This window comes from Papio anubis, chromosome 10 (assembly GCF_008728515.1).
Source record: "Papio anubis isolate 15944 chromosome 10, Panubis1.0, whole genome shotgun sequence".
NCBI classification, from domain to species: Eukaryota; Metazoa; Chordata; class Mammalia; order Primates; family Cercopithecidae; genus Papio; species Papio anubis.
Genome location: NC_044985.1, coordinates 84,723,935 through 84,737,509, shown reverse-complemented (window position 1 = coordinate 84,737,509; position 13,575 = coordinate 84,723,935). Strand labels below are relative to the sequence as shown.

At 41.6% G+C, this 13,575-nt stretch overlaps 1 protein-coding gene across 6 annotated transcripts in view; it reads left to right on the top strand.

Annotated features, from left to right (window-relative positions):
* The first annotated feature begins 3 nt into the window (after window positions 1–3).
* The window catches only part of ORC2 (origin recognition complex subunit 2), a 60,830-nt gene continuing 47,258 nt past the window's right edge, over window positions 4–13,575 (top strand). Inside the window, exons 1-5 of one of the 6 annotated variants that reach the window (XM_021923854.2) lie at window positions 6–535; window positions 1,826–1,864; window positions 4,649–4,697; window positions 5,981–6,084; window positions 6,585–6,728. In XM_021923854.2, coding sequence (XP_021779546.1) covers window positions 5,991–6,084; window positions 6,585–6,728 — 238 coding nt within the window. In that variant the 5' untranslated portion in view covers window positions 6–535; window positions 1,826–1,864; window positions 4,649–4,697; window positions 5,981–5,990. The other 5 variants (XM_021923857.2, XM_021923858.2, XM_021923853.2 and 2 more) reach the window with 5 other exon arrangements.

Sequence of the window (13,575 nt, the reverse complement as noted above, 5' to 3'; positions counted from 1 at the left end):
TCTCGAGCTCCTGACTTCAGGTGATTCGCCCGCCTCGACCTCCCAAAGTGCTGGGATTAGAGGCGTGAGCCACTGCGCCCGACCCCAAGTACACAGCCACCACTCAGCCAGCTATTCCGCAAACTTCCTCGCATCCACACAACACTTCCTTCTCCCTTCCCCGGAAACGGAAAGAGGAAAGGAAAGATAAGGCCCACAACTCAGGGCCTAAGGATCCGTTTTCCTCAGGTTTCCTGATGGGCGGGGCCGAGTGGCCGGCGCCGACTGGCCGGCAGAGCCGTCGCTCTTGGCCGACTCCTCTTCCTATTGGCTTCCCCGGGCACCGCCCCCTGAACAGGGCGGGAGATTCGGTGTGCCGCACGCAGGCTTCCCATCCCCCAGCTGGCCTGCAGGGCTCCTTACCTCCGCCGTCGTCGGGCGCGAATTACTAGAAATTGGCTTCTCCCGTTGGTGCCGAAGGTGCTTTCCCTGCGGCGGCGACTCAGCGGGGTGTCGTTCCACGCCGGCCGGATCTGCGCCAGGCGGAAACCTAGCGGTGAGTAGTGGGGTGTCGGGGCAGCCTGCCTCCCTTTTCTGCTTAGCTCGCGGCTTGTGAGGCGCGTCCAGGTGCAGACAGCCCCGCGTCGGAGCTTGGCCCCCAGCGTCCCACGTCGCGCATCTCAGGGCTTTCCCTCGGCACTCGGGGCATGGTCTCTGCGCCTCGCTGCCCCCCGCAGGCTGCCCGGGGGCTCGAGAACCCTTTGCTGGTGGAGCGCAGCCAACTGGCCAGAGGTTGGAGGCGCAGGCCAAAGTCCTTTAATACTTGAGGTGAGAGGCTCGCTCTGGGAGGACCTTTCGTTAGTCTGCCCAGCAGTTAAAAGCCTTTTGTGAACGGGACGCCTAATATTAACATACCTGATTCCCAGCTTACGAAGCCCTCTGGTTGGAAAAGGAGAACTGTGAAGATCTGTAACGAAAGTGGTAAAGTGCCCTGTGAGATATGAAGAGGAAGAGATCGCGTCCCAGAACCACTGTAGCTAGAACCTTTGATGTCATCCCAGCCTGGAGGCACCCATGTGTCCTGCTAACTAACTGATCGGTCACCTTGGAGCCACGCTTGGCTGTAAAATGTTGATAAGCCAGGCCCTTTTGGTAGAGCTTTTTAATCAAAAAGATGTTGAGACGTTACTTTTCATTTTACAATTGAAATCCTAATAGAATCGTTACACTTTTCCCCAGTTAAATTGCAATCTGAAGAAAAATAGCACGGTCCTACACCGTTATATAAGGGCACTGCACGTTAAACGGGCATTATCACTTATTGAGCAGTTTTTCTGTTAGATGTTGAATGAGTTAGGTACAAGAGATCTGCATAGTGAAGTTGAAGTTTAAAGTAAAAATATCTGTGTGTACTGCAGTAAGGAGCTAAAAAAGAAAAAGGTTAAAGAAAAAATTACCGATAATTGGGAGCATTCAGTGATGCTCTTTTATACATCAGGCACATAATTTCATTTAATCGTCAGGACTTTGGACAAAGTCACACAGTTATAAAGTATGGAGTGGAGATTGGAACTCATGTTTCTCTGATATTAAAATTGGTGCTTAACCACTAATCTATCCAACCTTTTTCAAAGGATTATGTTTTTTAAAATTACAGCAAATCTTTCATTTGCTTTCAAAGGAGAGTGTGTTGCTAACACTTGGTGCTGCTGAATTGCCTTGAAGTTAACTCCTTGAGAGGGGTTGACCAGTGAGCACCAAGGCAATGCCTTGAAGGGTCATAATGGTCACTAAATATTGCATTTTATTGTGTGATTGTTAGGTTTTTTGTTTGTTTGTTTTTCAGGAACTGTTGGAAAGGAAAGAAGGAAACGTTTCTCATGAGGTCTTTGTGGACATTTTCTTTAATTTGGTGATTTTGTACTATTTAGTAAGATGCTCCAAAATTAGAAAAGGAAATGTTTGTATAAATGCACTTGGCTACAAACAAGACTGAGGCTGCCTCTGTCCAGGCAATTCTTATATAGAATACCATAGGGAAATTGCCTAGGACAATACTCAGTTGCCTAGAATATTTGTTTTTAAATTTTCCTGGAAAATCTCGTCCCCCCCATCCCCAAGAACAACTAAACTTTGGCCAATAAGAATTATGTAACAGACCTTTACTTGCTTTTTCCTTTAATTACCAGGAAGCTCAGAGCCAAAAATTCGTTTTGTGATTTTATTTTCTGCTTTCCTTTATATTTTTTCTGATGCAGACTCCCTATTAGCATTTATAATTTATAATTTGTTTTATCACATTTGATCCTTGTCATTGCTTCAAATCCTTTGTAGTACATGGCAGCATATAATTAAGTAAAATAATGTGGATTATGCTGACTCTGGCCATGCTCTTTGAAGTATGCTTGATAGAACTAGTAATGTTTCACCCAATGAACTGGAAAGTTAGAGAAACTATAGAATTCTTTGGACATTCTATAGTTACGGGCTATAGAATACCCTAACCCTAACTGACATGTAGAGAAATAACTAGACCTATTATGAATGGTTTTCAGAGGTCAAAACAAGCATTTAGCATTCAGCACAGTAGTTCACACCTGCAGTCCCAGCACTTGGGGAGGCTGAGGTGGGCAGATCGCTTGAGCTCAGGCCACCCTGGGCAACATGGGGAAACCCCGTCTCTACAAAAAAATACAAAAATTAGCGAGGCTTGGCATTGCACACCTGTAGTCCCACCTACTCAGGAGGCTGAGGTGAGGTGTTGCAGTGAGCTGAGATCACACCACTGCACTCCAGCCTGGGTGACAGAGATGAATGACCCTGTTTCAAAAAACAAACAAAAAACCCCCCACAAAAACAACCCAGAACAACAAAAAAACCAAGCATTTAGGATAACATTTTTATTTGATGGCAGGAGAGGTATGTGGTGTAATAGAGTGGTCAGGAAGTTAGTAATCTGCCAGGTACAGTGGCTTACACCTGTAATCCCAACACTTTGGGAGGCCAAGGCGGGCCGATCATGAGGTCAAGAGATCGAGACCATCCTGGCCAACATGGTGAAACCCCATCTCTACTAAAAGTGCAAAAATTAGCTGGGTGTGGTGGTGTACACCTGTAGTCCCAGCTACTCGGGAGGCTGAGGCAGGAGAATCTCTTGAACCCGGGAGGCGGAGGTTGCAGTGAGCTGAGATTGAGCCTCTGCACTCCAGCCTGGGACACAGCAAGACTCTGTCTTAAAAAAAAAAAAAAAGAAGGAAAAAAAAGAAGAAGTTAGGATCAGTCAGACCTGGATTTCAACCCTAATAGACTTTATAATTGTGTGTATTGGCATTAATAATTTAATGAGTTATTAATATTTAATGAGTTAGCCTCAGTCTACTCATTTGTAAATTGGGGACATTATATATATAAAGAGAGAGATGCAAAATACCTATGTGAGAGAATCTGAGGATTTAATGAGCTGGTGTACATAAATGTGCCTAATACAGTGCCTCACAAACAGTGCCCTCAAAAAACCTGTTTATTTTATACAAATATGTAAATGGATTAAACTTTTTCTCTAATATACCCAGATTCCCCATAATAGGAAGCAGTATCATGACTAGAAAGAAGGCCCAAGAGGACATGTTTTACAAGCAGTGGTCATAAGTTATAGATGAAGTATTTATTATCTTTATTTTTTATTTTTATGTCTAAAATTTTTCCTTCATATCATAGCTAAGTCCACAATTTTTTATTTTTTGTTTAAACAAATTTTTTTGACCTGGTGTGGTGGCTCACTCCTATCATTCCAGCACTTTGGGAGGTAGAGGTAGGTAGACCGCTTGAGCCCAGAGGTTTGAGACAAGCCTAGGCAACATGGTGAAACCTCATTTCTACAAAAAACACAGAAGTTAGCCGGGGGTGTGGTGGCACAAGCCGGTAGGCCCAGCTATATGGGAGGCTGAGGTGGACAGATCACCTGAGCCCAGGTCGGAGTTGTGGTGAGCCAAGAGCGTACCACTGCTCTAGGTGGCAGAGCCCGGACCCTGTCTCAAAAAAAAGAAAAAAAAAATTAGAGACAGGGTCTTACTCTGTCGTCCAAGCTCGAGTGCAGCAATGTGATCGTAGCTCAATGTAATCTCGAACTCTGGGGCTCAAGGAATCCTCCCACTTCAGCCTCCAAGTAGACTATAGGCACATGCCACCACTCCCAGCTAATTGTTTTTTTTTTTTGTTTTTTTTTGATAGAGGCAGGGCCTTACTATGTTACCAGGCTTGTCTTCAGCTCCTGGCCTCAGCCTCCCAAAGCAGAGATTATAGGCATGAGCCACTGCACCCAGCCCAGTATTTATTATCTTTGTACACAAAGTATGAACCTCATAGAGTTGTGCAGATTAAATGAGAATACATATGGAGTACTCAAAACTATGTCTAGCACATTGTAAGTACTCAAATTTTGTCCTCCTATCTTCCCACTCCATCCAGATGTTCTCAGTATCTAGGACTTCCTGGCCAAATTGGTAATGGTCTTTTTGTCCTTTACTATACCATTACAACAGCTTTAGCTTTGTAAGGTCTACATGTTATCTATTTATCATGCTTGTCAAAACTTGTGGAACTTGTTTTTGCCCCATTGCTTTCATTTTTCTGTTAGCTGACCCTGACTGAGTTCTTTTTCCAATTACAGGTGACTCTATCTGAATTTTGCAGCTGCAGAATGTGTAGTACCTTAAAAGGTAAATGAAAAGTGAAACAAGTCATTTAAGCATGTTGCTTGTCAAAATAAAACTTGGTAACATTGAATTAGTTCTCTTCCTGCAGATAATGAACTCAGAAGAGATAAATGGCTAGTTGTGGTGGCCCGTGCCTGTAATCCCAGCAGTTTGGGAGGGTGAGGTGGGAAGATTGCTTAATTCCAAGAGCTCAAAACCAGCCTGGGCAACATAGTGAGACTCTGTCTCTACAAAAAGAGGAAAACCTGCCTAGCATGGTGGCATGTGCCTATAATCGCAGCTACTTCAGAGGTTGAGATAGGAGGATTGCTTGAGCCCAAGTAGTTGAGACTAAGGCAACACAGTGAGACCCTGTCTCAAAAAAAAAAAAAAAGAAAGGGAGGGAGGGAGGGAGGAAAGAGAGACACAGTCAATAGTTTCTCCTGCCAAAAGAAAAGGTGAAAACAAGATTGTAAGAAAGAGAAAAGAGAAAATAAATCACTAAGACACCAAGAACACTGAATCTTAGTTTACATTTTTTGGGTAAACTGATTAGCTGGCAACAGTTAAAATCATCATTAGTTATTTTCAGGTCAGTAGCATAATAAGTTCTGAAAGTACATTTTGTCAGACTAGTCACAGTTGATCAAACTTTTGCTTGCCAAACTCTGGAGGTTTGTTCAGTGAGGAACTGAGTGTTAAGTGTTCAAAAGATTTGTGTTTACTATTTAGTTACCAAGATACCTAGAAAGCCATATTCATATTTGTAAAGTTATTTGGTAAGCATTCCATAAAAGTAAAGGGAGGTGCTTGAGGGTTTTTAATCCAGGTTTAGGACATAAATGAATTTTAACAGTCTCCCCACAATTGACTATAGCTTTCTAGTGAACAGATAATATAATCCACCAAACCGTTATTCTTTGTTTGGCTATCACTTTTCTAAACACTCATGTATTAACCACCCCATTTCTGTTAATGTGCTTATCTAGATTGGTTGGAGCATTCATTAAAACTTGAATTGTTTTTCTGAGTATATTTTATTTTTTTCTGAGTATATTTTAGCTACCTTGATAGGATTTAGCTCTTCTCAAATCTCAGACATCTCTTTCCCTCCCCAATTTTTTAGATAAAGAATTGAGTTACCAACAGTCGAATATATAGTAATATAGTAATGCATAATATATTTTTTATACTTAAAAAGACTTTAAAAATACTAGATAAAGACATGTATTCATTATGTGAATGTTTAATTTGGTGGTTGACATGAATTCTTCATCACTTTTGAGTAACTTACTGTTTTTGTTTAGGTTGGCAACAATGAGTAAACCAGAATTAAAGGAAGACAAGATGCTGGAGGTTCATTTTGTGGGAGATGATGATGTTCTTAATCACATTCTTGATAGAGAAGGAGGTACTAAGTGATTGTACAATTTGAAGAGATGCTTATTATATAATGTTTAAGGATTATTTCACTTTTAAAACTTTTAACATTTTATTTTGAAAATATAGCACAAAGGATTGATCTGGTTAGTAAAACTAAATAAAAACTGCTTTAATTTTTAGTTTAATTCTTTCAAACTTTAATTGAAAATGTTCAATAAAGCCTAATCTAAAATGAAATGCTCAGTAGTGGTAGTCATTGATAACTACCCATTGTAATTTAAAATATGTGCTTATTTTGAACCCTAAAAATACACACTTTCGAGATTGTGGGGGTTTTTTTGTTTTTGTTTTTTGTTTTTTTAACTGTATAAACTGTGGAAGAGTGGTCAGTTTTAATCAAAGAGAAAACTTTTTTCCCAGCTTTTAAGTAATGACAATATAAATATTATAATTTCTTTACTTATTTAAATGTAATGTTTAGAAAGAATTTATACCTGTCAGGCTCTAATTCTTTGGATGTTCTTATAGGAGCTAAATTAAAGAAGGAGCGAGCTCAGCTTTTGGTCAACCCCAAAAAAATAATAAAGAAGCCAGAATATGATTTGGAGGAAGATGACCAGGAGGTCTTAAAAGATCAGAACTATGTGGAAATTATGGGAAGAGATGTTCAAGGTATTTGAGGGGGTGAAATATGCATTCATGTTTCTGCTAGTAGCAAAATTGCTTTATAGGATACACAAAAGTAGTCTGGTAGGTTAAACAGTGGTGTTCTATATTATCGTGTTTCGCATTTAAAAAGCATTTGCTTCAATTTCTCCACAGTTCTTTTTTTTTTTTTAACAACCAGTCCTGCACATAGTTTTCAGTAAGAAGGAATCTATAGACCAACCTTTCTAAAGTTATTTTCTTTTTACTTTATTTTTTGAATTTTGCCGGGATACATGTGCAGAATGTGCAGGTTTGTTAAATAGGTATACATGTGCCATGGTGGTTTGCTGCACCTTTCAACCCGTCATTTAAGTTTTCAGCCTTACATGCATTAGCTGTCTGTCCTGATGCTCTCCCTCCCTCCACCCACTCACAGGCTGTGGCGTGTGTTCCCCTCCTGTGTCCATGTGTTCTCATTTTTCAACTCCCACTTATGAGTGAGAACATGCAGTGTTTGGTTTTATGTTCCTGTGTTAGTCTGCTGAGGATGATGGCTTCCAGCTTCATCCATGTCCCTGCAAAGGATATGATCTCATTCCTTTTTATGGCTGCATAGTACTCCTAAAGTGATTTTCAGGATATTTATTTATTTATTTATGAGACAGGGTCTCTGTCGTGATGCCATGGCAAAAACAGCTCACTGTAGCCTCCAACTTCTGGGTTCAAGAGATCTCCCAGCTTAGCCACCTGAGTAGCTAGTACTATTTTTAAGATATTTATTTATTTATGGCCCGGCTTGGTGGCTCACGCCTGTACTCCCAGCACATTGGGAGACTGTGGCAGGAGGACTGCTTGGGCCCCAGGAGTTTGTAACCATCCTGGGCAACATAGTAAGATCCCGTTTCTACAAAAAAAAAAAAAAATGTTTTTAATTAGCTGGAAGCTGGATGTGTGGTGGCTTATGTCTGTAATCTCAGCACAATTGGGAGGCCAAAGCAGACTGATCGCTTGAGTACAAGGGTTTGAGACTAGCCTGGCGTGGTGGCACACACCTGTGGTCCCAGCTACCAGGGAGGCTGAGGTGGGCGGATCACTTGAGCCTGGGAGGTTGAGGCAGCAGTGAGCCGTGATCATACCACTGCACTCCAGTGTGGGCAAGTGAGACCCTGTCTCAAAAAAAAAAAAAATTATCTGAGCATGGTGGTGTGTCTCTATAGTCCCAGTTACTTGGGAGGCTAAGGCACAGGATTGCTTGAGCCCAGGAGGTTGAGGCTACAGTGAGCTGTGATTGCACCACTATACTCAGCTTGGGTGACAAATCAAGATCCTAGGTCAAAACAAAATAAAAAAATATGTTTCTAACTTATTTAAAATAACTTTCTAAAGCAAGTTACTTTATTTTTACCTTGATCTTTACAGAACTAGGAGGAGCATTTCAAGAAGTAGTGTTCTAACCCAGGGATGCTGGTATTGTGTGTGTGGCTTTAATTTTTATATCGAAGCCAGATTCCTGCAAGATTATTCTTAACATAAAACATTTTTTAGGCTTGAATTATATTTTAGTTAGGTTTTTCCTGGGTACAGGGAACACAGATCCCCACAACCTAGCTTAAAAAAATAATGACAAGGAAAGAAATCAATATTGTTGGGCACTAGGAGAGTTGGAACTGGGACAGTGTTAAAAACTGAGGAACTGTGCTTTCATGAGTCTCCGGGTCTCCCTGTGTCATCTCTGTACATCTGTTCTGATTTCTCTATGCCACTTACTTTCTTCATGTACATGTGCTTTATTCTCGCATACTTATAAATGTACATCAAGTTCCCAGTGTTAAATAATTTGGTTTTTCAGTTCTCTCATTCTAGATTCTCAAGAGTCGATTTAGCTCAATTCATTTTTAAAATCTCGACATAGAAATAGCATATAATTGGAATATCCACAGATGAATCATAGTTGAGTTATCTGTGCCTATTACTTAGTTCATTAACTATGGGGGTAGAATCATATACTCCCTGTATAGAGTTACACAAAAAATGACCACTGCTCCTCAACAGATTTAGTGGGCTGGGTAGGGTCTCCTATCAACTATCCACAGCTAGACAGTTGACATTTTTTGAGGATATTCTAAATAAAACTTGGTGTTCTTGACTCCCTATTATGCCAGGCCTAAGAAGAGATTGAAACAGTATTCCAAAAATGAAACTTTTACCATAAATATCATTTCTTTAAAAAGCGGTATGTTAGATGTAGAAATTCAGTGCTTACGAACCTTTCTCACATAACAGCACTCACAGCAAATGATATTTGGAGGCACAATGGAATAAATAGAGGAGGATGCTACAGACCAAGGACAAATACCCCAGGGTCCTACCCCTGCTACTGGCCTTGACTGGCATCCTCAAAGGCCTGAGAGAATCAGTACTCAGCACATATGAAATCCATACCTTTTATTTATTTATTTATTTGCTTATTTATTCATTCATTCATTCCTCACACTGATTGGGGAGCTTTGCCTTATTTTTTGGCATCATGCCCTGTGTTTTTCAACCTTTTTAAAATTATTGTCCCTTAATTAGCCTTTTTAGACATTTTCTCCTAATCACTTTTTCCCACCCGTAAAATTTCAGTACTATATATATGCTGTATATTTGTTTATCTACTGTGACCCTTTGGAGGGCCGCAGACTATTATATTAATAATGTCAAAGTCTTTTTTCCACACTCCCCCCTGTACCAAGATCCAGTTTTACCCAATTGGGAGAAGTATTGTACCTGTCAAGAATGCCTGCTTTACAGAACATGGAACCGTTAACATTTCAGTGTGTATCTTCTGTCTGTTCATACATGCATGGGCACACATAAGCTTGCACCATTATGTTTATTTATAAATAGGCTTTTTGCGGTTAATAATGTATCATATATACATTACTCTGTCATTAGACATTCTTCCACAATAAGAGTTTTGAAATATATTGCCAAATATCCTCCTAAAGTTTATACAGATTACACTATTTAATCATAGTTACATCTTCCTAAAGACTTGGTTTTGGCCAGGTGCAGTGGCTCACGCCTGTAATCCCAGCACTTTGGGAGGCCAAGGAGGTTGGATCGCCTGAGGACGGGAGTTCAAAACCAGCCTGGCCAACATGGCAAAACCCCATCTTTACTAAAAATACAAAAAATTAGCTGGGCGTGGTGGTGGGCACCTGTAGTCTCATTTACTTGGGAGGCAGAGGCAGGAGAATCGCTTGAACCCGGGAGGCGGAGGTTGCAATGAGCCAAGATGACGCCATTGCACTCCAGCCTGGGCAAAAAGAGTGAAAATCTGTCTCAAAACAAAAAAAAAAGAAATCCCAAATCCCGTCTCTACAAAAAAATACAAAAATTAGCTGTGTGTGGTGGCATGCGCCTGTAGTCCTAGCTGCTCAGAAGACTGAAGTGGGAGGATGACTTGAGCCCAGGAGGGTGAGGCTGCAGTGAGCCACAGTCACACCATTGCACTCTAGCGTGGGTGACAGCAAGAATTTGTCTCATACACACACAAAAACGTTTAGCATCTGAACCATTTTTAAGTGTATGGTTCAGTGGCATTAGGTACATTCACACTGTTTGTAACCAATCTCCCAAATTTTTCTCATTGTACAAAAGTGAAATGTATTCATCTGTAGATGGTCAGTTGGGTTGCTTCCACCTTTTGGGTATTGCGAATAATGCTAGCTGTGAACATGGGTGTACAAATACCTCTTTGGGACCCTGCATTCAATTCTTTTGGGTATATACCCGTAAGTGGAAATGCTGGATCATGTACTAATTCTATTTTTAATTTTTTAAGGAACCACCACACTTTTTGCACAGTAGCTGCACCATTTTACATATCAACCTACAGTGTACAAGGGTTTCAATTTCTCCACATTCTTACCAACAAAAAAGTAGCCCTTTTAATGGATATGAGGCAATGATTTTATTTTCTTTTAAATTTAACATATTTTGAAATTCTCAGAGATAAGTCTTCAGACAAAAAGAACTGTAATAGCTAGTAGTATTGCATTCTAATATATAAACAATATAGGGTTTTCTATATTATACTTTTGGATTGTTTCTAACTTTTTATTAGTGTAACTAATGCAGTAGTGATTGATTTTGATGTCAGACTTGAGTCTTTGAATGTAAGTTTGCTGGAGATCACCTGGTTGAACAGTATTGCCTTTTTTTTTTTTTTTTTTTGAGACAGGGTCTCACTGTGTCACCTAGGCTGGAGTGCAGTGGCACAATCAAGGCTCACTACAACTTTAGTCTCCCTGGGCTCAGGTGATCCTCCCACCTAAGCCTCCTGAGTAGCTGCAACTACAGGTGCGCACCACCGTGCCTGGCTAGTTTTTGTATATTTTGTAGAGGTGGAGTCTCACCATGTTGACCAGGCTGGTCTCAAACTCCTGGGCTCAAGTGATCTGCCAGCCTTGGCCTATCCAACGTGCTGAGATTGCAGGCGTGAGCCATTACGCCCAGCCTGCTTTTTTTTTTTTTTTTTTTTTTTTAATTTTTAAGATAGCATATCCATAATGCATCAACTGGAATTTTCCAGTTTCATTTTCCTCCAATAAACTGATAACTTAATGATACTTTTAATGCTATCTGAGTGTAGTAGGCTTTCATGTTTCTCAAATTTTCTCTTAAATCTTTTAGTTTCTCATTCGTACCTTAAAACCAGTCGTTTTAGTTAATAACTTTTTCAAGTTTATATTTTGTCTATATTTGACATAGAGACAAAAATAAATTATATAGGCCAGGCGCGGTGGCTCACGCCTGTAATTCCAGCACTTTGGGAGGACGAGGTGGGCAGATCATGAGGTTAGGAGATCGAGACCATCCTGGCTAACATGGTGAAACCCCGTCTCTACTAAAAATACAAAAAAAAAATTAGCTGGGTATGGTGGTGGGCGCCTGTGGTCCCAGCTACTCAGGAGGCTGAGGCAGGAGAATGGCATGAATCTAGGAGGCGGAGCTTGCAGTGAGCCTAGATCGTGCCATTGTACTCCAGCCTGGGCGACAGAGTGAGTGAGACTCTGTCTCAAAAATAATAAGAAGGGTGCTTCCAAGATGGCCGAATAGTAACAGCTCCAGCCTCCAGCTCCCAGCATGAGCGACACAGAAGACAGGTGATTTCTGCATTTCCAATTGAGGTACTGGGTTCATCTCACTGGGGCGTGTCGAACAGTCGGTGCAGGACAGTGGGTGCAGTCCACCAAGCAAGAACTGAAGCCGGGTGAGGCATCGCCCAGGAAGTGCAAGGGGGAAGGAAATTCCCTTTCCTAGCCAAGTGAAACTGTGACACAACACCTGGAAAATCGGGTTACTCCCACCCTAATACTGCACTTTACCAAGGGTTTTAGCAAACAACACACCGGGAGATTATATCCCACACCTGGCTCCAAGGGTCGCACACCCATGGAGCCTCCCTCATTGCTAGCGCAGGAGTCTGAGATCTAACTGCAAGGCAGCAGCAAGGCTGGGGGAGGGGCGCCCGCCATTGCTGAGGCTTGAGTAGGTAAACAGAGCAGCTGGGAAGTTCAGACTGGGTGGAGCCCACCGCAGCTCAAGGAGGCCTTTCTGCCTCTGTAGACTCCACCTCTGGGGACAAGGCATAGCCAAACAACAGGCAGCAGAAACCTCTGCAGATTTAAATGTCCCTGTCTGTCAGCTTTGAAGAGAGTAGTAGTTCTCCTAGCATGGAGTTTGAGATCTGAGAACGGACAGACTGCCTGCTCAAGTGGGTCCCTGACCCCTGAATAGCCTAACTGGGAGGCACCCCCTACTAGGGGCAGACTGACACCTCATACCTCACACAGCCGGGTACCCCTCTGAGATGAAGCTTCCAGAGGAACGACCAGGCAGCAACATTTGCTGTTCAGCAATATTCACTCTTCTGCAGCCTCCACTGCGGATACCAAGGCAAACAGGATCTGGAGTGGAACTCCAGCAAACTCCAACCCTCCAGCTGAGGGTCCTGACTGTTAGAAGGAAAACTAACAAACAGAAAGGACATCCACACCAAAACCCCATCTGTATGTCACCATCATCAAAGACCAAGGGTAGATAAAACCACAAAGATGGGGAAAAAACAGAGCAGAAAAGCTGAAAATTCAAAAAATCAGAGCGCCTCTCCCCCTCCAAAGGAATGCAGCTCTTCGCCAGCAATAGAACAAAGCTGAAACAAAGCTGGATGGAGAATGACTTTAACGAGTTGAGAGAAGAAGGCTTCAGACAATCAAATTTCTCCGAGCTAAAGGAGGAAGTTTGAACCCATCGCAAAGAAGCTAAAAACCTTGAAAAAAGATTAGATGAATAGCTAACTAGAATAACCAATGTAGAGAAGTCCTTAAATGACCTGATAGAGCTGAAAACCATGGCATGAGAACTACATGACAAATGCACAAGCTTCAGTAACCAATTTGATCAACTGGAAGAAAGGGTATCAGTGATTGAAGATCAAATGAATGAAATGAAGCGAGAAGAGAAGTTTAGAGAAAAAAGAGTAAAAAACGAACAAACCCTCCAAGAAATATGGGACTATGTGAAAAGACCAAATATATGTCTGATTGGTGTTTCTGGAAGTGACAGGGAGAATGGAACCAATTTGGAAAACATTCTGCAGGATATTATCCAGGAGAACTTCCCCAACCTAGCAAGTCAGGCCAACATTCAAATTCAGGAAATACAGAGAACGCCACAAAAATACTCCTCGAGAAGAGCAACTCCAAGACACATAATTGTCAGATTCACCAAAGTTGAAATGAAGGAAAAATGTTAAGGGCAGCCAGAGAGAAAGCTCGGGTTACCCATAAAGGGAAGCCCATCAGACTACCAGCAGATCTCT